Source organism: Sus scrofa, chromosome 18 (genome assembly GCF_054392235.1).
Source record: "Sus scrofa isolate SSC_HxYL_T2T_F1_AM1 chromosome 18, Sscrofa_HxYL_maternal_Yorkshire_Landrace_v2.0, whole genome shotgun sequence".
In the NCBI taxonomy this organism is placed as follows: domain Eukaryota; kingdom Metazoa; phylum Chordata; class Mammalia; order Artiodactyla; family Suidae; genus Sus; species Sus scrofa.
Window position 1 is genome coordinate 12,335,966 of NC_139400.1, and position 27,221 is coordinate 12,363,186.

General features: G+C 48.2%; 1 protein-coding gene across 8 annotated transcripts in view; it reads right to left on the reverse strand.

Annotated features, from left to right (window-relative positions):
- Positions 1 to 27,221, reverse strand: part of DPP6 (dipeptidyl peptidase like 6) — a 1,001,611-nt gene that overhangs the window by 247,893 nt on the left and 726,497 nt on the right. For all 8 annotated transcript variants that reach the window (XM_085005071.1, XM_085005073.1, XM_021079151.2 and 5 more), the window contains one exon: positions 21,162 to 21,236. In XM_085005071.1, the coding sequence (XP_084861197.1) occupies positions 21,162 to 21,236 (75 nt within the window). The remainder of the gene's footprint in view (positions 1 to 21,161; positions 21,237 to 27,221) is intronic.

Sequence of the window (27,221 nt, forward strand, 5' to 3'; positions counted from 1 at the left end):
GATTGAAACAGATCAGCCTGTGCACGTGCCAGCAGGTCCTCTCTGGGGTCACTGAGACAGGTGCACGCAGAGCAGTGCGGAGGGGCAGATGGGGTGACGGAACAGAAAAGGCAGCCCTGGGGCTGAAAGACGGGTCGCGGCCTGACTTGACCACACTGAGTCCCAGGACTTGCGGCGAGACAGTATCAGGTCAGCAGACGGCTCCTCCTTCTCCTGGGAAGTGGGAAACGGGCCAGACCATCTTAAAAAGGTCCATGACGCTGTTTGGCTAAGGGGATGGGACTCTGGGGATGGACACATAAAAGCCAGTGCCCTCCCCATGGCCAAGTCTCCCCTCCCTGCTGGTCCCTTGGGCGCAGGTATGCTGTTTTGCATGGAGGAGGGGTATGATGAGGGCCAGCTAGGGCAACAGCACCCAGCAGCCTGTGGGGTGCCTCTCGGGGGAGGAGCGGGGAGGGTACTGTATGTCTCAGCAGGAGGAAACGAGAGCCCTGACAAGGGCAGCAGCAGTGGAAACAGAGGCAGAGGAAGAGGGTTCCAAGTCAGCGGTGCCAGGGTCATGGACAGAGCAGCCCCTTGACCTACTGGTCAGACACAGAAGCCAACGGCCTCTGATTTACAGACAAAGGCTGCCTGGATGCAGCAGAACTGATGTCGGAGGTGACATGAGCACCCTGACCCTGCAGGGGTTACTGGTGATGTCTGGACGATAAATGCAGCAAGCACCACACTCTGGTGGTCAGAGCTCACGCCTCAACCATCCGCTCCCTTCTGCGGAGGAATTCGGGCCGTGACTTGGCCAGAACTCAGAGGCCCCTTGGTTCCCCTCTCTTGAGCCTGTGACATTGGTTTGTGTTTGCATTTATGCAGCCAATACTTGCTGATCATTTATCATCTGCCAAGTGCCAAGGGAACAGGCCACTGCTCATGTCGGGGGGGTGTGGCTCGCAGCTCAGGGAGAGGGAGACAGGCATGGTTAACAGTTTACTGCATTTCATGCAGTGCTGGGGGCCTCTGGGGAGGCGTGCACAAAGAGTTAAATTTCCCCATGGAAGGGAAGAGGTCACCAGCTGGACAAGGTCAAAGGGGACCCAGAGGGAGGAAGCCACACATGGGGTCACTGGGAGCTCATTCAGTTGTAAGTAACAAAACCCTGCAGGCAGTGGCTCCTACCACCAGGACTTAGCTTTTCTGGTGGTGGCCGGCATAGGAAGGCCAGTGCCCTCCAGGGCCTGGCTCTGCACGTGCTCAGACATCTTCCTCTGGGTTTTGCTCCTGGTCTGGCCCCTGGCCTGACATGACAGTTTCCCTAAAGGCAGGGATGGCGGGGAGGGGGACTGCCTCTCCATCAGGAGAGCCGAGCTGTCTCGGGGGTCCTCCTGGAAACGTCTCCCTTGGTCCGTTAGTGGCACAGCTGCACAGTGACCGTGTGTGACCCTGGGGGCCTGAGTGTCCAGCAGGGCCAGGAGGCTGCTGCGAGCTGAGGCTGCATGTGGTGTGAACAGCCCTCCTGAGAAAGGGTTTCTCTCCCAAAGTTCCCTGCTACTTCGCCTCGTCCTCCCACTCAGTGACTACGTGGCTCCCTCTCCACGGTGGCAGCATAAAGGATCAACCCAGACACATCAGTTGGGCCGTAACCTGCCATCTCGCCAACCTCAGCTCACATGCTGCTGCTCCCGGCAGACAGTGTGGATAAGCCTGACTCTCAGGCCCACTGAGCACATCCCACCCGGAGCACCTGCTCGCGGGTTCTCCCTTCTGAAATGCCTCCTCCCCCTCCCGTTGCCTCTCCCAACAGCTCGAGTCAGCCCCCTGCCCCAGCCCCCTGCCTGCTTCAGCTCCCCCAGGATGCTCCTCCAAGGGCCCCCCCCAGCTGAAATCACTGCTCAGAGATGTGCCCTTGACTTTCTCTGCTCGTCCTTGTCTTCTTCACTCTCTGTGGCTTCCTTCTCTCAGTCTCAGTCACCTTCCATGAGCCGAGACCCCACCCTGTGCAGAGGGGTGCAGCCTGGAGAGGCCTTAACTTCGAAGTTCAGGACTCAACCCACATCTCCCACAGCTCAATGTGGCGCCACGTGTTCCACCAAAACAACCGATTCGTTTCTTCCTCCAGCAAAACCTCCACATGCTGAGACGGTGAAGGAACGGATCTTGCAAAGAAACCCAAGATTTTCTCCATATTTGGACATAAAAACCTCTCCTCTTTAAAGCGACTCTCAAAAGGTTACATGCTGTGTGTTTCCATTTATATGACATTCTAGAAAAGGTCAAGCCACAGGGACAAAAAATAGATTAGCGGTTGCCAGGGACTGGGGCGGACGAGGGCTTGCAGCCAAGGGGCAGCGTGGGTAGACCTGATGCGTGGCGATGGTTACAAGTCCACACAGGTTTTAAAACTCATACAATGGCTCATTCCCCAAAAGCTATAAGCCAGGAAAAAAAAGAGAAGTAAAAATTCGATTTTTCATCACATTAGCTACACACTGAAATCCCGGAAGAGACTGGGGATGGCTAAGGGACATCACGACCAGAGGCCACGACAGGCAGCGTTTCTGCTGCCTTCTGAGCTGCGTAATTATGGAGATCAGCCACAAAGCATTCTTAAATATTTATGACATGAAAAGCCTCCTTAGTAGGGGAGGCTTTAAAAGGTACGGCTGCACAACCCCTCTTGCACATGCACGGCTTAACAAAAACGCATGTGACTTAAGAACCTGCAATCACGGAAGTTGAAACCGGCTGCTGCCACGATGGGATCTGGAGCAATGGGGTCCACGCGGCACCAGTGGGCTCACAGCCAGGAAGTGGGCACGTGCCACCACGGGGGCGGAAGGGGGGCCTTCCATTTGTGAATTGAATATTAGTGGCGGATTGTTATGGGACAGCCAGCATGCAAGGCCATCTCTGAGGATCTTCCAGGCCGGTGGAGGGAGGTGGGGACCCATCAGCCTGCGACCAGCAAACTGTTAAATGCTGTGGACCCTACAGTCCACACAGGGGTCACTGATCCACCTACCGGAGGGATTTACAGGACGTGGGGCGGCTCCGGGGTGATAGAGGGGGCCGTGTTGCTGACAGAGAGGTTGCAGAAGCAAAGGCCATAAGGGGCTCGGGCAGGGCTGGACGTCTCAGATGAAGGTGTGTCAAACGGAAACAGACCACTTCCTGAAGGCGGTGGCAAGGACGCTGGCAGCAAGATGAGAGGGGAACCCAAGGGCTGCAAACCGGGGGAGGGGATAATCAGATTGGTGAGTTAGAAGGGTCCCCCTGAAGGCAGCAGGAGCACAGGTGACAGCTGGGTGCAGAGGAGGGAGGTCGGAGGCCAAGGAGCCCTCGGGGAGGTGAACGCAGCTCTTAGGAAACACATGAAGGTCTGCCCGGATGGCGGCAGTGCGGAGGAGTGACGTGGATGGGTTCAAGGTCAAGGGCGCGGTGATGCTGCCTGGTGGTGGGTGGTGGGGGGACACGCAGGGCCTTTACCCGGGGCCCTGGAAATAGGGGGTGACGGCGGGTACCTCACCACACTGACATGCGGAGCGCAGAAAGATGTCCATTTGGGGGTGCAGTGGATGAGTTCAGTTTGCACATGCTGGGCCTGGGTCCGAGGGGCCCCAGGAGGCAGCAGAACACATGCTCTGGAGACCAGGTGAGAGATCTGGACCAGAGACATGCGGGGTGGGGGGGGGGGTCCCTGCTGTATCACAAACGTACTGCCCAGGCGAGTCATGTCCAGGTCTACTTCAAGTGCAGATTCTGACTCATGGACTTTGGAGCAGGGGCCTGAGATTGAGGATTTCTAACAAGCTGCCTGCTGACCCGTCTTCTGGACCACACGATGGGGGTGGCGACGGCCTGGACCGCAACCACGGTGACCAAGGCGCCCAGGCGAGTAGGTTGTGTGAGAAGGAGGGACTCACAGTTAAATCCGTACACGGGACAAACCCTTGCCCGGCAGGCTCGGGAGAAGCACCAACGGGGCTTTCTGAGGATTCGGAACCAGGAAAGGTAGAGGAAGAGGGAGCCGTGATAGTCTCGGGTTCTGCCAGGAGGGCCACCAGGGAGGTCGGAGGAGGGAGAGAGATGATTGGACTGAATGTTTGGGTCCCCAACAAATCCACACCCTACGCCCTAATCCCCAGTGTGTCCGCATTTAGAGAGGGGCCCGTAAGGATGCAGCTAAGGTCAGAGGGGGTCACGAGGGCGTCGCTGATCTGATAGGATCGGTGCTCTGACAAGAAAAGACACCGTTTGACCCACCTTCCCAGGAAAAGGCACGTCGGGGCACAGCAAGATCACGGCCGGCCACAAGCCAGGAAGGAAGCCCTCCCTAGAAATCAAATCTGCCAGCACCTTGGCTCTTCCGTCCCCAAACTGTGAGAAGATAAACTCCTGTTGTGTGAGCCACCCAGTCCGTGGTGTTTCGTCATCGCAGTGCGAGCTGACCAGCAGATTACAGTATCATGAGGTAGGTGCTGCTGTAACCAACCCCTAAACATGTGGACGCAGCGTTGGAACTGGGTGATGGACAGAGGCTGGAGGAGTTTTGAGGTGCATGCTGGGAAGATCCTGGACTGCGGAGAGAGGACGGCTGGGAGAACTGTGGACAGAAAGGCCATTCGGACGAGAGCTCAGACACCACTGGAAATTGGGAGAAAGCGATTCCCGTTACAAAGTGGCAGATAATTTTGGCTGAATTGTGTTCTGGTCTTTGATGGAGGATAGACTTTGTGAGCCATGAAATTGGATGTTCAGCTGAGGGGATTTCTAAGCAGGATGCTGACAGTGCAGCCTGGGTCCTCCCGCTACTGAGTGAAATGTGCAAAGGGTGCGATGAGCTGGAGAAGGAATGGCTAAGCCAAAAGGAACCGGGCACCTTACGAATGGTGAGAAGGCTTGTTCTGAAGTGAACACAAGCTCCTGCAGACCCACTGCTAAGGGTGCTGGTGTGGGTGGGAGCCACAGAGGTAGCCAGCCCCTCAGCAACAGGCAGGAATTAGAGATGGGATTCCACCAGCAGAAGCACTGCCATCGGAGACCCAAGGGGACAAAAAACCTGGGCAGGCTGGGAGGGAACACCAGACTTCTCGTATCTTCCAAGAAGGGACCGCAGCACTGGCTAGCTGCAGCCATGCTCCATCCTTCAAGAAAAGCCGTGAAAGACCCTGAAGGCAATTCAGAGGACCTCAGGGTTTGGGTCACCTGCTTCCGCTTGGGTGGCCAGGATGCGCTTGCCTGAGGTCTCAAGGGCAGGGACCCCTTGCCGAGAGCCGTGAGGGGGGGGCTGCTGCTGCCCCACTGGGCCCAGGAGGGGGAGCCTGGGGCCAAAGAGGATGCATCCTGAGCCTTAAGATACAGAGAAACCTGCCTTGCTGGGCTCTGGGCATCCGTGGAGCCCGGGACCCCTTTTTCCTTTCTGACTTCTCGCCTTTGGGATGGCAGTGTCTGCCCAGCATCTACCCTTGCCCGCCCCCCTACCCCCACTGTGTTTTGGACACACTTACTCGTCTGGTTTCCCAGGTTCACAGCGGAAGAAGAATCTGCCTCAGGCTCAATCCTACCTGGAGTCTCCCCCACACATGACCCAGATGCTGTTTATCTGAGGCTTTGCACCCAGGTTTGCAGATGATGCTGGAATGAGTCATGACTCTGGGAGGCTGTTTGCACGGGATGAGAACATGAATTTGGGGGATATAGAATAAGCTGTGTTCCCTCAAATCCACAGTGAAGCCCCAATCCACCGTGGCTGCATCTGGAGACGGGGCCCATGGGGAGTAATTAAGGTTAAAGGCAGTTATAAAGCCGGTCCCTGGTGTGACAGGATGAGTGTTCTTTTAGGAAGAGACGCCAGAGAGCTCTCTCAGCACCCCCGGGCACCCAGGCAAGGCGCGTGAGCACAGAGAGAAGGCGGCTGCCCACAGGCTGAGAAGCGAGCCCTCACCAGGACAGGATGGGCTGGCACCCAGAGCGTGTCGCCGTGGCACTCTCCACCACTGCCCTTCCAGCTGGGTTGCCCCAGGCTCCACTCCATCTGCACCCACCCAGACCTCAGAGTCTCAAAGCAAGCCCTTCGGGACTCTGTTTTAACCAGAGACCTTGTCACAGGACACGGCCGGACAAATCTCCATATTGCCTACGTGCAGAGAAGGGAGACACCCAGGGGCCTGCGGACCTGGGGGAAGGCAAGGCTGTGGTAGCACCTGGGGTAGCACCTGTCTGCTATCCTGGGAGCAGCCCCTGGGCAGGGCACCCGATCCTACCTGGGGTCAGACACGCACCCGCTCCCAGGAAAGACACCCTCCAAAAACCTGGTTTCTGACAGTGCGCAAACAACAAACATCATAGGATGTCACTTATACATGGCATCTAATACAAAATGATACAAAGGAACTTATTTACAAAACAGAAACAGACTCATAGGGTTCAAAAACACACTTGTGTGGGAGTTCCCGTTGTGGCGCAGTGGTTAACAAATCCGACTAGGAACCACAAAGGTTCGGGTTCGATCCCTGGCCTTGCTCAGCGGTTTAAGGATCCAGCGTTGCCATGAGCTGTGGTGTAGGTCGAAGACACAGCTTGGATCTGGTGTTGCTGTGGCTGTGGTGTAGGCCGGCAGCTACAGCTCTGATCGGACCCCTAGCCTGAGAACCTCCATGTACCGCAGGGGCGGCCCTAGAAAAGACAAAAAAGCACACGTCTGGTTATTAAAGGGGAAAGGCAGTGGGAGGGGTAATTTAGGAGGCTGGGATTAACATGCATACACTACTGTATACAAAACAGACAACTCACAAGGACTTAATGTGAGGCACAGGGAACTCTGCTCAACATTCTGTAATAACCTATGCGGGAAAAGAACCTGAGAAAGAACGGATGTGTGTATACGTATGACTGATTTGCTGGGCTGTAGCTCTGAAACCCACACAGCATTGTAAGTCAACTATATTCCAATAAAAAAATTTTTTAAAGGCAGTTAGGAGGAGGCCGTAGCGGCCTCCAAAGTCACCTTAGGACATTCTGGGGATATAGGAGGTTTTAAGAGGAGGTGGCATTTATGGCCAGGTCCACCAAGTAAGCCCAGCCTCCTGTGCTGCTGTCAGCTCCGAGTCCTTCTGCCCTGTTTGGTGACGCGTCCCTCCTTGTTGCATCTGATAAGTGTGGCTGCTGAGAAGATGTGCTGGTTTCAAAGGCTTGAGAGGCTCAGAAAGCTCTTTACTATAAAAAGGGGCGGGAGCTGATAAGCTCTCACCCTCCACACTGGATCTCAAGGAGAGATCTGAGCCTCCACAAGGTGCCTAACTCACTTTCCCATAAAGCCCTGTTTGTCCTGCACCTGTTCCTGAGGTTGCTGAGTGCGCTCAGAGCCTCTAAGGGCTCCGCTGTTGATGTGCTGGAGAAGGAGCTGGCAGGATGGGAGCCCGGGCGGGGCTGGCGTGAGCGCTGTGTGTGTCCTCCTCTTCTCCTGCATGCCCCCCCTCCCTCACCGCTCCCCAGCAGGCAGCTCCACCTCCTCACTGCCTGGGACCCTCCACCTTCCTCCAAAGGCTTCCATCCAAACTGAACGAGCCCCGCCTCCCTGGGCTCTCCCCCCACCCCAATGTTTCCACCCACGACTCCTTCCAGGGCTTTATTTCTGTAGCACACCTGCCATTTGCCCCTCAAGATCCCAGCGGATGCAAGATTTTTTTCTTCACTTTCTTTGTGTTCTTTAGTTCCCTCCCCCAGCCTGGCTCCTAGACACTAAAAAACCTAATGCAGATCATGTAGCCAAAAGGGTCTGGTCCTACACTGGCTGCTCAGGGAGACCCGTCTGGCAGACCAACCCCCCCCCTCCGAAAACCCAGAGGGCGGAAAGATAAGATGCACGGACTGGGCAGGCTCACCAGCAGGGGAGGTGGAGGCATTTTCTGGCCATCAGTGTTCGCCCCTTGGGATTTCTAGCAAGGGAAGGACACACCACCTACATTTTTCTATAAATCGCTCACAAAAACATGGATGTGCCGCAGGAAAGTCAAGTTCACCCAACCGGGTTGTCTCAAGCTTTTCCTTAAGAAGGAAGACATTTGTCAATGGCCAAAGCTAGAGAGGAAATATACTAAGTACAGTGAGTGAGTGGTGTGTGTGTGTGTGTGTGTGAGAGAGAGAGAGAGAGAGAGGCAGAGACAGAGACAGAGACAGGGAGGAGGGGTGCTGCTGCACAGACAGACTTGCCCTGGACGGCTGGCTCACTAACCTTCACCCTTTGCCCCCACCCCACCAACCCCCCTGCTCAGTGCACAGCAGGGAGTCACAGGTCCTGCAGGGAGAGTCAAGGGCTTTTTACTCTTTTGAGAAATTGAGTGTCTGCCAATGGGCTCACCTCTGGGAATGTGTTCTCGCCTCTAAGCATTTTGTTCCAGGATCCACAGGAAGTTTAGCCTCCTTTTCTCTGGGGATGCCGGGGGTCAAGTTGATAACTCTCTCTCCTTACTGTGTTGGCCTCGATGCCTCCCCCACTGCTGTGCATGGGTGTGTGAGGCGGGGAGGGTGGGCTCCTGCAGATTAGAAGCAGCTCTCCTGTTCTGGTCTTTCTAACCCTTCCTGGGTTCCCAATCAAGACTCCCCCCCCCAGGGGTTTGGAGGGAATGTGCATTTATTTGTGTATATAGTCTTTTTAGGGCCACACCCTCGGCTTATGGAAGTTCCCAGGCTGGGGTTGAATCAGAGCTGATGGAACCCACATCCTCGTGGATACTAGTCGGGTTTGTTACAGCTGACCCACTATGGGAACTCCAGAATGTGCATTTAAATACCCATGAACAAGAGTTCCCATCGTGGCACAGCGGAAATGAATCCAATTAGGAACCATGAGGTTGTGGGTTCGATCCCTGGCCTTGCTCAGTGGGTCAAGGATCCGGGGTTGCCGTGAGCTGTGGTGTAGGTCGCAGATGCAGCTCAGATCTGGTGTGGCTGTGGCTGTGGTATAGGCCCGCAGCTACAGCTCCAGTTAGACCCGTAGCCTGGGTACCTCCATATGTCGTGGGTGCAGCTCTAAAAAAAGACACAAAAATAAAAATAAAAAATACCCGTGAACAGACTGGCCCCAGGACCTGTGTCCTCCCTGCCTGCCTGCTCCTCCTGTCTCCTCCTCCCTCCGGTCACACTGGACCCACAGGCCTCACCCACTGTGGGTTCCCTGGTGACTCTCAGCAGAGGATGTGACTGGTCCCTAAGTCATACCAACCAGAAAGGCAAGTCTGCCCACAGCATCTTCCCATCTGGCTTTTAAGATCACGCCGTGGTCCCTGAGGTTGCACATATGTACATTCTTTTTCTCATACTATCTCCCATCATGGCCTATCCCAAGAGATTGGATAGAATTCCCTCTGCTGTACAGCAGGACCTCATTGCTTATCCATTCCAAATGGAACAGTGTGATCTACTAACCCCAAACTCCTCGTCCATCCCACTCCCTCCCCCTCCCACTTGGCAACCACAAGTCTGTTCTCTATCCATGAGTCTGCTCCTGTTTTGCAGATAGGTTCATCTGTACCCTATTTTAGATTCCAGATATAAGTGATATCATAGGGTATTTTTCTTTCTGACTTACTTCACTTAGTATGAGAGTCTTTAGTTGCATCCATGTTGCTGCAAATGGCATTATGCCATTCTTTTTCATGACCGAGTAGTATTCCATTGTATATATGTATCACATCTTCCTAATCCATGCATCTGTCTATGGGCATTTAGGTTGCCTCCATATCTTGGCTTAATTATATAACAGACTGCAGAGCTGCTGGGAAAATAACACAGCACACTCCACCTCTGCTCTCTCACCTTCAGTGGAAATTATTTACTATTCCCCTTCACACAAGTGTACACAGGAGCGTTTGCACACGTGCGCGGACATACGCACACACACAGAGGAAATCTCACAGACACTGTCTGTTGAGTTGGTGCCACTGGCCAGTAGAGGCAAGTCACAGAAAGACCCAGGCAGCACCCAGTTGAGGAACCGCTCCAGCAACACACTGCCTCGGCTTGCGAACTTCCACAGATTCAACGACTGTGGCTCCTGACTCGGCCGGAGGTTCTAGCACAGCAGATGCACCTGTCAACCCCGCCAAGGGGTTTGTGGGCATCACTACACGACAGAGCAGCACCAAAGCTTTCCTCTCTCATTTGCAGGCTTTTTGCTACCATAACACTCAGGAGAAATGCAATCCAGGAAGATGGAAAAAGACCACAGACAACTAAAAGCTATTGCTTAATCAAACTCCAGACTCCCCAGACTCCCCTTGCTGAATCACGCACGGAGCGCATCATGGGGTTTTTCAACTTACACAGCTTCCTTATTGCAGAAAACCCTAAGAAGGAGGTGGGACCACAATAAATTCTTGAGAATTCCATTCAGGAAATCTGTTATTATAAACACAATAGGTTTAGTCGCCTAGAAAAAAGCCAGGACATGTCCTAACCTGCTTGTAGAAACGGGTTTTCTCATTTTACCACTGCGCCAAAATGGCGATACGTGCGCTCTTGATAACACTCTGGAACGGCATCTTCGTAACGTTTTCTTAAGTCACTTTGATGGCAGCTGGAGTGAAAATCACAAATGGAACGGGTCCTCACTTCCAACAAGGACGACTTCCTTCGTGTTTGGGGGAACACAAAAATGCCCTGACGGCCAAGGAGAGAGCGTGATCCTGCAAGACTCTCTAAGCTCTCATTGCTGATGGGAAGACCCAGCAGCTCAGTCCCTATCCATCAGCTCGGAGTCTCTGCATGTCGCTGGGTTAACGAGCTTACCCACAAGAATGGAGTGCTAAAGTGGACTGAAGAACAGATCTTTCATGAGATTTTGAGTCTCCCCCCCCCCTTCACTACATTACAATGACGGCCATTCATAACAGAAGCAATTAAGTGGCTTCTACGTCATGCCTCACTGTGCCACTCAGCAAGCCCACGCTCCTCAGCTCCTCACTTACATTTCTTCATTTCCCTTATCACTGAGGACACAACTCCCCCGGTTAATTTAAATGACTCGGAGACCCTCCTCCGGCCGGGGGTCTTTAACCACCACCACTGCCCGGGAAGCCGCCACAGCCTCCTCCTCAACGCCCTCTATGCACAGGTGCCCAGCGTCTGCTGTGGGACTACTCACAGTGCCCTGCTTCCCAAACCCTCCTCTGGGCCCTCTGAAACACCTGCCCATTGACCAGAGGTCTCTCCCTGAATGCTGCCACCACCTCCTGCCTTCACTGATGCCAGGCTCCTGGCGGGTCACGACATGCCCCGCCCCCTCCATTTAAATTAAAGAATAGTTGATTTAAAATGTTTCTTCAAACTCTGTTGAAAGAGAGAAGGGAGCCGATCACGTACACGGTTCCCTGTGCTGTACAGCAGGGCCGCCTTGCCCACCCTTTCCAAATCTAACGGTTTGCATCCATCAACCCCAAACTCCCTGTCCATCCCATGCCCTCCCTACTGCCCCCACGATCTGCTCTCCAGGTCCATGATCTGTTTCTGTCCTGAAGACAGATCATCCGAGGAGCATCCTTTAGTCTCACCCCAGGCTTCCCAGGAGCCACAGGGTGAGAAGATGCAGGAGAAACATACGGCCCCCATCGCCAGCTCCCTCCGCCTCTCCAGGCCACATCCCTCCTCCTCCAGCTCATCCAAACTCATAGCGCCTGGACTCCCTCAACTGTCTTCTTCCATAGGGCAGGTCACAGGTCACAGGGCAGGCCCAAGGTCAAAGGTCACAGCAAACAAGGCATCCCTCGTTACAACTGCTGAAACTGCACCCCCAGCCCCGGCTACGAGGCCTCATTAGGACTTTCCTCCTGCCTGTAGACATGCCAAGAAAGCCTCTCTTTGTACCACTCCAGGAAGCAAGTAAATATCTCAGGCACCTACAGAAGCTGTGCTCCAAAACATTAATCATGACACTTGGGATCCACAGAGTGATTCAGGTCAATTAAACTCTTTCTCCCCTCTTGTCGGAGCAACACACACACACACACACACACACACACACACACACACACACACAGACACACACACAGACGCACACAGACACACAGACATATACACAGACACACACACAGACATATACACAGACACACAGACACACACACACAGACACACACAGGTACAACTACCTTAACAATGTTTCCATTTTGTTGAAAAAAGAACTGTTGTTTGGGTCACGTTTTTCCTATATCCAATTTTGTGCTTTTAAACTTTTTTTTTTTGTCTTTTTTTTTTTTTTTTTTTGCCATTTCTTGGGCTGCTTTCACAGCATATGGAGGTCCAAGCTAGGGGTTGAATCGGAGCTGTAGCCGCCGGTCTACGCCAGAGCCACAGCAACGCGGGATCCGAGCCGAGTCTGTAAGCTACACCACAGCTCACGGCAATGCCGGATCCTTAACCCACTGAGCAAGGCCAGGGATCGAACCCGCAACCTCATGGTTCCTAGCCGGATTCGTTACCCACTGCGCCACGACGGGAACTCCTGTGCTTTTAAACTTAGTGTTAAAACCTGAATAGAAAGACACATATGCAATCTCTTGGGATAGAACAGGATGGAAGATAGTATAAGAAAAAGAATGTGCACACAGGTACGACTGGGTCACTGCTGCACAGCAGAAATTGGCACCACACTGTAAACCAACTATACTCTAGCAAAAAAATATAAAAAACAAAACAAAAACCAAAATTCTGTGCCTGTGCATTTCAAACCAGTTCTGTACGAAAACAACACAACAACAGCAGACAAAAAACAAAAAGTGCCAAGAAGCTGTAGCTGTAATTTCAAAAAGAAACAAAAAATGCCAACCAGGACCAAACCTCTGGCAAAGCAAGTACTTGCTCTCCTCTCAGCAGGTGAGTGGAACCCGCCCCTGCTGGCATCATTTCCCAAGACCTCCGACCTTTGGCCCCTTACAAGCCTGGGCGGCCACACACAGCGCTTCACTGGCGGTGTAACAAGGCACACTTCCAAAGTCAAGTGACAACCTTCCATAATCTAATAGAGCGAGACTCACGGACAACCAGGCCCCCTAGGGAAAGCGCCCATGAATCGATGTCAGCAATTTTTTTATAAATCCTGCTCGGAAGGGAAGGTGTCTGGATTTAGTCACAGAACCAAGGGGCTTCTGAGAAATGTAGGTAGGGGCCGAGGTACCCTTCCAGGCGGTTCTGGGACAGCTTCCACACGGAAGGCAACGGGTCCGCCTGCTGCCATCGCAGTGGCTGCAGAGCTGCCAGTGACCATGGCCCTGCCCTTCCACAGCCGAGCCGGAGGCAGCCGCAGATGGACACAGGGACCTCCCTGCCACGCTGACCTCAGCCCGACACCTGGAAAGGTGCCACGGTTCATCCAGCAGGAGCCACGGGATCAGCTGGTTCCCAGAGGCAGGCCAGAGACAGCTCCGCAGACCAGGCAGAAAGACCTGGTCTAGCAGCCGACGGGTCACCACGGGGCAAAGATTTCATGTTTGCTGGACGGTAGCAAACATCAGAAACACACAACCAGAATGGTACCAGCTGCCATAGAGGGATGCGCGCACTCAGAATTATGGGAATTGATTTGCGTACGTCGGTCCATACGTAGAGGCTCAATGCTTTATAGCCAATCCCTTGTGATTATAAAGTCTCAAGCCACTTTAAAAGATTAACTCTCCTAGATAGAGGTGCCTGGGTAACTCCCCCTGACGCTACACTGGAGATTCTGGAATTCAGCTGAGGTTCTCCTTAAACCAAACAGGCAGGATCAGGCCTCTCCATGGTTGGCTATTTTTGAAGCTTTACGTGAATGATCAAGTTCACATTCCCTTAGACGGCAAAATGGCTACATCAACGTACAAGGGCCGGAAAAGGGTGGCCATTTCTCAGATGTGAAAGCAGCTTCAAATTCCTGCAACAAGCAGTGCAGCATCAAAACACCTTCTCTCAGGTCTGAGCAGGAAGATTGGGGGAGGGGTGCAGGGGAGGGGGAGGAATCGAGCCCTTAGGGGCTGGGCACCCCCCTGTCCACGGTGGGGGAAAGCTACTGGACCCCAGGGACACAAACTCCCAAGGGTCACCAGCATCTAGCACAAACAGAGAGAGCAGGTCTGTGACATGGTGCAAAGTTTTAAGTGCTGAGACCCAAGGAAAACGCCACTCCCTGCCTCTGCAGGAAGGAAGAACACCCAAGGTTGATCAAGCTCCACCAACGGATTCCAGAGCCTCTGTGCCGTGCAGCACAGGCAGGCCTACTGGGGGTGGTTGAGAGACAACGCCGGACCAAGAGGGTCGGGCTGGGGAGGGACGGACCAGGAGCCTGGGGTTCGCAGATGCAAACGACTCTACACGGGATGGACAGACAACAAGGCCCCCCTGTGTGGCACAGGGAAATATAGTCCATCTCCTGTAATAAACCATAACGGAAAAGAATATGATAAGAATACGTATAACGGAATCCCTCGGCTGTACATCTGACGCTAACACCATGTCATATATCAACTGTGCTTCAATCAAATAAATGTTTAAAAAAACATGACAATAATGACATGCGGTGTGGATGCAAAGGCCACCCCAGGAGCCACAAACAGCGCAGTTAATGTCCCCAGCCAGCGAGGGACCTCATCGCTGATGGCTCATAGACAGTCCCTGGAAGACAGAATGGACACAGTAACACTTCCTGGTACACTGTCCTTTTTCCAGCACAAACGTCACCAGGTTCTTTAAGATGGGTCCCATCATGGCGCAGTGGTTAACGAATCCGACTAGGAACCATGAGGTTGTGGGTTCAATCCCTGCCCCTGCTCAGTGGGTTAAGGATCTGGAGTTGCGGTGAGCTGTGGTGTAGGTCGAAGACACAGCTCAGATCCCGCGTTGCTGTAGCTGTGCCATAGGCCAGTGGCTACAGCTCCGATTAGACCCCTAGCCTGGGAACCTCCATATGCCGCGGGAAGTAGCCCTAGAAAAGGCAAAAAGACCAAAAAAAAAAAAGAAGATGGGTACAGTGAAGCAAGAGCAACATATCCACATTAAACAGCTTCGTGATTTCCCCCCGTATTCTAATTTTATTGCTAAATTTGAGACTCTAGAAATAGTATAAAGGAAAAAAAAATGAGTCAGTTTTAACTGGGGTTCCTAAGAGAATCATAGCAACACTGCGCTGCCCTGGATTTATGGAGCATCTTTATTCCACCAAGCTTGACAATACAGTAATAATAATAATTAATAACAATAATAATAATAATAAAAACAAGAAATTACACAGCTAGAACCCACTATATTTGAGATCTGGATCAGGGCTCTCCTCCTGTCATGAATTTAATTCACACAGTAACCCAGACGGCTAAGTGATGATTGCTATTGGTTTCATAATCCCCCTCGGTCACTAATGAACAGGATGGCATCTCCATTTCTCTGACGGAAGAACTGCAGAGGTTCGGGCCACCCCAGGTCACCAGCATGTCACTTTCAGAGGACGGATGAGAAATGCCCCCAAGAGACGCTAGAATCACACCTGGGGGCTTCTCTAACTTCCTGGAACTTTGGGGGCCGGGTAAGGAAGGGAGGAATGTGTCATCCGTAGGAGGTCTCTCGAGTCCTTGCAGCAGATCGTGGGCTCATTCAGGGCCACATTGATAAGGAACAGGACTTCCTTACTGACGGTGTCATCGGAAGCTTCTGGAATGGCTCCCGACCACCCCCCGCCCGGCGTTCACTGTGGCCTCCATCCTTTGCCCCGTCTGGGCTCTTCTTCCCTGATGCTCTGATGGATCAAACGTCTCCCCGTGGAGCTGACTGACCCAAAGTGAGCCCCCTGGTGCAAGGACCTGGGGACAGTCTCTGGCCAACAGCTCATGAGAAACCCAGTGGCCACAAGGGACAGAAGCCCATCCACAACCACGCTGGTGATTTCCGGGTGTTATATTTAGATCAAATTTTGGACAAGATTTTATCTGGATCAGAACAATGTTCTTTTGGCTTTAAGAACAACCACTCCAATGAACTTTAAACATTACAATGAAATTCTTCACAAATATTCACTGGCTCTTTCAGAAAATAATCTCTAAGGAAGAATATATTTCAGATATAATTTCTTTTTCCTTTCTGTTTTTGTTTTCTTAGGGCTGCACCCGCGGCATATGGAGGTTCCCAGGCTAGGAGTCTAATTGGAGCTATAGCTGCCGGCCTACGTCACAGCCACAGCAACGCGGGATCTGAGCTACATCTGCCACGGACGCCACAGCTCCTGGCAATGCCGGATCCTTAACCCACTGAGTGAGGCCAGGGACTGAACCTGCGTCCTCATGGATGCTGCTCAGATTTCTTTCTGCTGAGCCACGACAGGAACTCCTCTTTCTTCTTTGAAAATCATAAAATATATTAGTATCTTCAAGGATCTACGATATGACAGTTTAATTTCTTTCCTCTTCCCAAAGAGTTTTGGAATCTTCACTTTTGCCAAATTTACCGCAATATGAAGGCACATGGCTGGCTGCTCTAGTTAGATTATTCTTGTTTTAAGGAAGTTTACCCCGTTTGTATAATTTAGTTAAGGTAATTCTCAAATTAAAAGTAAGAAATTACTCTCCCCCCTCCAATGTCTACCCTAGTTAGAACCCTTCAGAAGCTACCCACTGAAAAATGTTATGAAGCTGTTCATAACACAAACAAAATAACAGGAAATCTGGCTCTTCGAGGCAGGAATGGTCTTTTGAGAAGAAATGAGATGGTATAAAGAAACGTTTTGTGAACAACAGCCTGAGACCCCATAAATAAAAGCATGATATTGTTTATTATTTTCCAATTCCAGACCATTGATGGACCTATAGGACCTGGAAAATGGAGAAGTGTGCTTGGGTTTACTCTTTCTCAAATCTAATGGAGAGCTTTTTAAATTTTTTAAAAGGCTACTAATGGACTTCCCATCGTGGCTCAGTGGTAACAAACCCAACTAGCATCCATGAGGACATGGGTTCGATCCCTGGCCTCGATCAGTGGGTTAAGGATCTGGTGTTGCCATGAGCTGTGGTGTAGGCTGCAGACATGGCTTGGATCTTGTGTGGCTGTGGCTCTGGCACAGGCTGGCGGCTGTAGCTCTGATTCAACCCCTAGCCTGGGAACCTCCATATGCCATGGGGATGGCCCTAAAAGACTAAAAAAAAAAAAGAGGGTACTATTGAGGCCATTAATAAAACACACAGATAAAATTAGTTAATCTGTGGATGTTCAGAAATGTTAGCTAGGTTACAGATTTAGTAAAATGAGGAGAGTTTAGGAGGAAACAAAGGTATGTTAATTAGCCTGATCTTACATTTCCAGAACAAACATGGAAGGTGGTTACAATGTTTCACAAATAGGGTCTCCTCCTTTCATGACATAATTTTATCTTTTCATATATTTGACAACATTTCAAGGACGGAAAGTCCATCGAGTCACTGTGGCTCTTGATCCAGAGCTCAGAAGTTCAGAGAGAAGATAAGGCCCCACGCATGTTTGCTCAGCACCAAACATACACGGGTAGTCCTGGGCTGGGGTGGGGGTACACGAGAGATAAAAAGACCTCCCTTCTCTTTGAGCAGCTGACCATGTAAAAGTGGGCAAATAAAACCAGTTTTTGTAAAATAACTGGGAAATGGTGCAACATTGCACCTAGTCTGAATAAATGAGAAGAAGAAATATGCAATTATCTATTATAGAAATTAAAAGTCTCTCCCTCCGTCTTATTTGAATCCAGACTCATAAAAGATCTGTCCTTGTTTACTGATTCTCTCCCCACCCCTCCTGCACGGACAGCCCTCAGACACCCCTTCTTCTCAAGCCCACTGCCCAGGTGGTTGACCACACGCAGGCTTCAGCCAGTGTCGCGCTGGTGCAACTAACTGGACAGGACCTTACATCCGGCCTGGGGAAGATCCACGGAGCCACTTGGGCTCAAACGTTCAAAACCCAGAAGTATAGGGGTGTGGACGCTCCTTGGGCCCCGTCACCAACAGAGAGCAGAAGCCGAAGCATCGATGCATCCTCTCTTACTTCCCCAGCAGAGAGCTCTGAGACGCACACACCTCAACACCAAGTCCCAAAGGTTCTAGGGACAGTGGGTTAGGACAGCGACCAAGCCAATAACACATCCTGTAACAGCATCCACCCTGGAGCTCAGAGGAAAGGCCTGGGATAGGAATACAACCAGGAATTCCAAATCCTAGGGATGGGATTTCAAGCTGCAGAAAGAATAAGATCACCTGGAAAGAGTGGGGTTGAGAAGAGGTTCAAGGTCAGGGCCAGGTACCCTAACGCCTAGGGGACTACTTCCTTCTCTTAGGACCACTTTCTCTTCTTTCTATACAGAGTGAGATGCTTCATTGCATTTTCCCCTTTTCTTACTCCCTAGAAGATTTCTGCTCTATAACCTTCATAATACATTGACTCTCCTCAAGACTCAGTCTTAAGCCTTCTTCACTTTTCAAGTATTTCATATAACTCTCCCTGCAGATGACTTTATCTACCCCAAGGCTTTATTTTCCACCTTTGAGACGAGGACCCTAAGATTGCTCTCCATCCCAGACTTTGTTTACAAGCATCACACCCATCTTTCCAGTTAGTCACTTGGAATCTCCTGTTCAATGTCCCAGCGTCGCCGGAAAGTCAATAATCCCCAAACCAAACCCATAAACAACGCAAGACCCCTCCGCCCTCTCCCTTCTCTGGAAGGCTCGACTTCTCCCTACTTCCTCCTCCTCGTGCACGCTGCTGCCCAAGGGCTGTCAGATCCCAGCTGAAGTTCCACGTCACAGAACCTATATCCCCCAATCCACCAACGAGGCCAAATCCCTTTGGTTTAAGCACTTGGCTGTTCTACTCACAGTAGCACCTAGTTGATAATATTGCAAGCCCCACTAGGTAAGATAATAGATCTCTTTGGCACAAATTGCTGCCTCGGTTGGTGCTCTATTTCCACGTTGCTGAGAATTATGGATCTAGGTTCTTCCGTTGAAAAGGGATACTCTAAAAATATCGACATTGTAGTTTATCCAATTAGGAAACTTTTCCAAAGAGTAAACTCCGAGTTCTGCTGCAGAATTCCAAGCTCTTTCCTCTTACTTTTTCCTCCAAAAGCACAGACTACTTGCTTGGATAGTCTATATAAAGTAACTTCTCAGTACTTCAAAATTATAAACGGTTATTTCTTTGATTCGAGTTAAAAGTATCCATCGGTACAGATATTTTTTTTTTTTTTACAAAGCACATATTTAAACTTAATATACTTAAACCATTTTTTACAGTTTAAAGTCTAGCCAGATCCACGCCAAGTTTTTACATTTCCTGCAGTGGAGAAAACAAACTGAACACAGGTCTACGCCAGAGGCCAGCAGGTGCCACATAGGCAGATACGGTTAGTTCAAGATTCACGTTTACAGCCAATGTTCTATGTGGTGAAGACTCAGATTTAGCAAAAGAGTCTTTACCAAAAAGGTTATCAGGTGCAATGGGATTCCAGTGCACCACTTCAAGAGGAGCTTCGGGAGAGAGAAAAAGAATATTGGCGAATGCTATCCTGGACAGAACTCTAGGGGTCCACTTTAGACTGCCATATTCCAGATAAGAGAATCTTTTCTAAAAGAGTCTGAGAACAAATATAAAACTTTGCTTGGAAGGCTCTAGGAGCAGGAAGCTCGTTCCCAAACAAGGGGACTCATCCCACTGCTGGGATCCTCCCATTATTAAAAGATTCTCTAGTAAGATGACCTGAAATCTGTCTGTCTTATGCTTTTCTCACTCAGCTGTTGTGTTTCCTCGAAGAATCCAGAACAAACCCATTACCCTCATCCCTGGGAAAGTCCTTCAAATATCTACTGGCATTTTTCTCTTCCTTAGGTGTGGAGATGACATTTTTTGGTAGCTTCCCAGGATGGTGAAAGGAGTTGAAATTGGACATCATGCTTAGAGGCACGTGGGCTGGGTGCAGGATGTGCAGAATCCCAAGGTTGAAACCTGCCATTCCATACGTCAAGTTCACGGACCTCCCTGATCGACTAGACAGAGGCGACCAGTTGTTCTAAAGGATTGGGAGGAAGAAAATGAAAGCTTTTCCATAACGGACATTAAAAAACGAGCAAATGGAAAATCGAAGATAGAGAATTTTAAATGATCCAAGTTTGGAAGAATAAATCTCCACCTGAAATCTGAATCAAATCGGCTGTCTCCAACAAATAATCCAGTTGTCAGGTAACTTTTAAAAGATATTCTAAAACTGCTAGAATTGGAGTTGCACCTCCACGCCAACCCCAGCTTTCCTCTTGGGATGTAAAGCCACAAGCCTGCCCGTTTCGGGCCCCAGGAAGCCTCTCAAACTCACCAAAGAGCTACTCAGACCTGAATTATGATGCTTCACAAAACCCTAATGAGAATGGTCTCAAAAGAACTGGAAAGGTGGTGGAATTCTAGAGTTTATTTGCCAGAGAATAAATGATGCGCTTTTGCACAGAGGCACAGTTCTAAGAGGCTCATATCATAAGCTGAACACCCATTTCACTTATACACAGACATTTCACCTTCTTGCTCATATAAAGAACCAAAAGGAATTATAAAATATTAGTATGTTAAAAGAAAAAAAAGACAAGACCCACTTTCCTGCTACCTAAAGCCTAGGGTGAGATTTTATAGACAATTCTGGTAAAATTTGATGGGAAACTCATCTTTGAAGTGCTAAAAACATGTCTACAAAATGAAAGTGAGAGTTCAACTCTTCTCTAGAATATAGGACGGCTGAGAGATGATTAACACCTGATTTTAATTTAGGGGGAGCCTGGCAGTCACTTTTTGTTCCCAGGATAAAATTTATGGCGTAAGTGAGAAAATGGCAAGAAAAGTAACTGCACAAAAGGGTGAAGTAAAATCTCTATTAAAAAGACAACTTCTCACCACCTCACTAAGAAAATCCTACTAAACAGGCTCTAAAAAGCAGTGATTTTTTTTTTCCCCCTGCCAAAAAGATGTTCATACCTTTCCTCTCCCCTAGGTGGCAGTGTGGCACATAAAGAGACCCTCCCAGGACCCACCAACTATTTCTTGTAGGAGTCAAAGATGACCAGGAATGAAGATTCAGGGGAAAAATACTTAATGAGGTACCGGAATAAAGAAGCCTTTAAAAAAATATATAGATAGAAAAGAGTAGTACTCACTGGTTCCACGTTGTAGGAAAAAAGAGCATATTCTCTATCCGGAGATATTTCATATCTGATGGCTCTTAGCGATTCCTAAAAGAATCAAAAAAAGAAAAAAAAGAACAAATTTTAAAGTATTACAGGTAACTCAAAATCTTGTAGTTTAATGGTGTCTGCTGGTATCATTTTCCAAACTTGCTAAAAGCCTATTAAAAATGGCTACATCCTTTTTTGTTCACTGGACAATGTTCAGTTAATTAACAGTATTTTACATTTTATTTGTAGGTTTTTTTTTCAAATGTCAATATAACATTTTGTATCTACCTGAACACATCAACAGAAATAAATACAAAAACAAATACCCGTCTCCCACGAGACTCCCAACCTCCCTGTATCGTTATATCTTTTCCTTTGCTCATTCTTATATGCAGAAGCTTGTATTTGATAGATTTGTTCCGAAAAGAGAAGCACATCCCATACACGGCTCTGCAACTTGCTTTTTCACCATCATGGATGCTGGCCCACAAGTCAGTGTATAGGGGGCTAACATTTTTTCTTTCAAATTTCTTTCTAGTACGCAGGTAATTTTACTTAGGTGAAAGCATCAAAAATGCTGTGTTTCGCTCCAACTTACTCCTCTTCTCTGATGTACTCACACTGCTGTACAGACCCACACACCCACTGGAGAGAGCCCTCTCTTGTCAGCTTGGGGTGTACCACTCAAAGGACCACACAACCACATGCAAACCTACAGATGGACAACCACAGCTAAAAGTGACGTCACCTTACTCAACTCTCACCTTAGTTTTCTCATGCACCAATAACTCACAGTTCGGGTAGCCTGAATTAGTGCTCTTTCGAGCTTATATACAATTGTATGATGTGGATATATCTTCATCTACTCAGTCCTGACCGGAGGGTTGCTGCCTAAGATTCTTGTTGCTCCTGGTCGTTACGTTCTAGAAAGTCTCCACCAACACTGTTCCCAGGGGAAATGCAGAATTCCATTCCTGTGAGCCTCTGGTCACAGTATTTTTATCAACCAATCAACACAGAACCTCGTCTTAAGTGTGTTTTTGTTTGGAGGCATTTTACTGAATATATATTACGGATTCATTAACACCGACTGCATGGCTGACAGCCCCACAGCCTGGGCCCGAACAAGGCTCACTTTACACACCGTGTTTGCTCCGGGAGGTATCTCACAGCCTTTTTCTGCTCTGGGACACAAGGCAGCACTTCGGGGTGATTCTTTGGGGCCATTTCAAACAGCATAATTGCCAACAAAGAGCACAGGTGTGTGAAGAATGTGGCACTTACACAGACCACGAGAAGGATGCTTCTTTGCAGGATAAGAGCTGACACCCTTCTGCCACTTTGCATGTGTCCAAGCATGACTGCAAAGTACCTTGAGCGTTCACTTGGGCTCACACATCCATTTTAGCACAAGGCGAATTTGCACATGCGGAGGCTGTGAGTGACACCTGTGATGTGTTTCTAGTCTGCTGTCGTAACGCACAATGCTGTAAGAAGGATCCTCACCCATATACCCATATACTGGTGTGTCTATGGTTATTTATTTTATAGGGTAAACTTCTATGTAGTTTTTTATGTACTTATGTAGTTATTTCCCGTTTCCTTCATCAGCATGTAAGCTCCTTGAAAGGAGTCCTTTAAAAAAAAAAAAAAAACAACTTTAATTTCTCTCAACCATGTTTTGTAGTTTCTAGCATATAAGTCTTGCCCAGATTTTGTTAAATGTATCCCCAAGTATTTAGTATTATTGATGTTTTGTATATGTGAAATATACATGGGTATCTTCATTTCAATATCCAGTTGCTTATGGCTAACATATAGAAATGTAATTGATTTTAGGAGTTCCCGTTGTGGTGCAGTGGTTAACGAATCTGACTAGGAACCATGAGGTTGCGGATTTGGTCCCTGCCCTTGCTCAGTGGGTTAACGATCCGGCGTTGCCGTGAGCTGTGGTGTAGATTGCAGACGCGGCTCGGATCCCGCGTTGCTGTGGCTCTGGTGTAGGCTGGTGGCTATGGCTCCGATTCGACCCCTAGCCTGGGAACCTCCATATGCCGCAGGGGCGGCCCAAGAAATAGCAAAAAGACAAAAAAAAAAAAAAAAACAAAAAAAACAAATAGAAATGTAATTGATTTTAGTACTTTAAGCCTATGCTCTGTAACCTTGTTAAATTTAATTAATTGTGCTACTGGGAATTTGGGGGGGGCAGGTAAATTTCCTTAGAATTTTCTACATAATCTACCCCCCCAACCCCGTGGATAAAGACGGTTTTTTCCTTCCTTTCCTAACTGGATGCTTTTCACTTCTTTTTATATTTGTTAATTATGCTCTAGAGAACTGTCAGTATGAAGCCACAGAGAAGGCATGAAAGTGGACGCCTCGCCTTTTCCTGATCTTTCAGACAAGCATTCACTCTTCACTATTTAATGCCATATTCATGGTCTTTTAATCTTTTTTTTTTTTAGGGCTACATTCCTGGCATAAGGAATGTAGGAGTCCCAGGCTAGGTGTCGAATCGGAGCTACAGCTGCCGGCCTACACCACAGCCACAGCCACACCAGATCCGAGCCACATCTGCGACCGACACCACAGCTCACGGCCACGCCGGATCCTTAACCCACTGAGCAAGGCTGGGGATCAAACCTGCATCCTCATGGATACTAGTCAGATTCATTTCCGATGAGCCACAGTGGGAACTCCCATTTTTTCTTTTGATAGATGCCTTTAATCGGGCTGAGGATGTTCTTACCTAGTTCCAGTTTGCTCAGAGTTTTTACAATAAATGTCGAATGTTATAAGGACTGTTGACCCTTCTCAACTGCTTTTTCTGTGTCGACTGAGAGATGATTAGGTTGTTTAGCATTTGCAAAGTCTGCCAATGTGGTAAAATACATTGTTTGATTTTTCAGTGTTAAACCAAACTTGCACTCCTGGGATAAATTCTATTTGGATAAATTCTATTCTAAATTCTATCACCCATTTTTATATATCGCTAGATGGGATTTGCTATGAATTTACTAAGGACTTCTGAACGTGTGTTCCTTAGGGAAATTGTGGTTTTCTTTCTGGCAGTATCTTTGTTTTCTTATTTCAGAGTAGTGCTGGTTTAATACATGATTTGGGAATTTATTCCTCCTCTTCTTCTATTTGTTCTATGAGTTTGGGCAGAATCGGTATTGTGCTTTCCTTGAATGTTTGGTAGAATTCAGCAGAGAAAATATTTGGGCTTTGAATTTTCTATATATGGAGTTTTTAAACCATGGATTAGATTTTCTCATGTCAACATACGACTATTCAGCTTCCTAGCTGCATTTTCAGTGAGCTGTGATAATTTGTCTTTCAAAGATTTATATGCCTCATTTGTGTTGTCAAATTTATTGACCTAAGGCTGCTCAAAATATTTTCAACTATCTTTTTAATGTCTGTAGGCCTCTCTTCTGTTCCTGATATTGGTTGTTCCATCCTTTATCTTTGTTCTTGATTGATTTTATTAATCTCTTCCAAAAACTAGCTTTGGAAAGTCTTTATTTTTTTCTCATTTTCTGGGCTGATTTCTTCCATTATCTCTCTTTTGTGTACTTAGGTTTACTTTTTCCTTTTTTTCTAGTGAAAGCTTAGATATACTATGAACATTTAGAGCTGTAAGTACTGCCTAGCTGTGTACCATAAATTTCGATATCACATATTTTTATTTTCATTCATTTCAAACTAGTGTCTTATTTCCACTTGATTTCTCCTTTGGCCAATTTTTTATTTAGAAGTATGCTGTTTAATTTACAATCAGCAGGGTATTTTCTAGATATATTTCTGCTTCTGAATTCTAGTTTAATTTTGTATTTGTTAGAAAAGATACTTTGTATAAGTTCCAACCTTTGAAATATATTGAGACTATTTTAAAGGCCCAGACTACCATCTACCTTGATAAACATTCCACGTGCACTCAGAAAGCATGTGTGTTGTGCCCTTGCGTCGCGTGATCTACAAATGTCAATTAGGCCAATTGGTTAATAGTCTTCTCTTTTCCTTCTTTTTTTTTTTTTTTTTGTATTTTTTTAAGGGCTGCACTCACGGCATATGGAAGTTCCCAGGCAAGGGGTCCAACTGGAGCTGTAGCCACTGGCCTAGCCACAGCCATAGCAACGTGGGATCCGAGCCGCATCTGTGACCTATACCACAGCTCACGGCAACACTGGATCCTTAACCCACTGAGCAAGGACAGGGATCAAACCCGCATCCTCATGGATCCTAGTCGGATTCCTTTCCCCTGAGCCAGGACGGGAACTCGCAACAGTGTTTTCAGGACTTGGGTCTCCTTACCAAGCTTCTCTCCTACATATTCTATCCATTACTCAGAGAGGACCACTGAAATTGCCAACTATAATTGTGGAGTGGTCCATTTCTGCTTTCTGCTCAACCAATTGTTGCTTCAAAGACTGTGGCTCTATTGCTAGTTGAATACACCTTTGGGATTCTCATGCCTTCTTAACAAACGAACTCCTCTATCACTACAAAATATTTCTTTTTGTTTCTAGTAGTATTCCTTGTTCTGTAGTCTCCTTTGTCTGATTATTAAAGTAGCCATTCAAGCTTCATATTGGTTACTGTTTGCATGACATATCTTTCCACTTTTACTTAATTTTTTTTTAATCTTTTGTCTTCTCTAGGGCCGCACCCGTGGCATATGGAGGTTCCCAGGCTAGGGGTCGAATTGGAAGTGTTGCTACCGGCCTATGCCACAGCCACAGCCACTCATGATCTGAGCCGAGTCTGTGACCTACACCACAGATCATGGCAACGTTGGATCCTTAACCCACCGAGGCCAGGGATGGAACCAGCAACCTCACAGTTCCTAGTCAGCTTCGTTTCTGCTGTGTCAGGACATGAACTCCACTTTTACTTAATTTTAACCAATGTCTTTCTATTTATTTATGTATTTATGTATGTATGTATGTATTTATTTATTTATTGTCTTTTTAGGGCTGCGCCCACAGCATATGGAGGTTCCCAGGCTAGGGGTTGATTCGGAGCTATAACTGCCAGCTTATACCATAGCCACAGCAACGTGGGATCCAAGAGGCATCTGTAACCTACACCTTATCTCATGGCAATGCGGATCCTTAACCCACTGAGCGAGGCCAGGGATGGAACCCACAACCTCATGGTTCCTAGTCGGATTCATTTCTGCTGCACCACGATGGGAATGCTTATCTTTATATTTAAAATATATGCCATAGTTTATAATGTGGTCTTACTTTTTAAAATGAATCCTGAAATCTTCTGGGAGTAATAAAGAGAATTTGTGGACATAATGAACTGGGGACATAAGAAATTGGTCTTTATACTGCCGTCATATTGTATCAGTTTTCTGCCCCAGGTGTCATACTCGAGAAGGTTATAACATGTCCCAAGATCTTCTGTATACATGATGGTATTTTTAATGTCAATTTTTAGAGTAGGAGAGAAAGTTCCGAAATTTTACATAAGGTTAAAAGGAGGTGGACATAGTTCACATTTGGAGAACCCTTTTATGAAAAGATGGATGCATTTTTTCAGTACTAGTTAATTCATTCTACCTGTTTCCATCCAAAGCCCAGCCATGCACTGACCATATTTATCCTTCCTAGCTCTTGTCACCCTATTATGTAGATCCACCTTTTCATCTGCTATGAGCTTTTTTATTCTAAAGAATGTCCTTTACATTTCTCAACATGCAGGTACCCTGCCAATGAATTCAATTAGAGTTTAATCTCCAAATTCTTTATTTATCGTTATTTCTGAAAGATACTTTGACTGCATATAGAATTCTACATTGACAGTTTCTTTTTCTCCCAGCACCTTAAAGGTGTCACTCCACTTTCTTCTGGTTTGCATAGTGTCTGGTGAAGACTCTGTTATCACACTAATGTTTATTCTTCTATACAAAGGTCTCTTTGCTTTGACTGCCATTAAGGTGTTCTATTTTTCTTTTTCTTTTTTGTCTTTTTAGAGCCACATGTGCAGCATACGGAGGTTCCCAGGCTAGGGGTCGAATTGGAGCTGTAG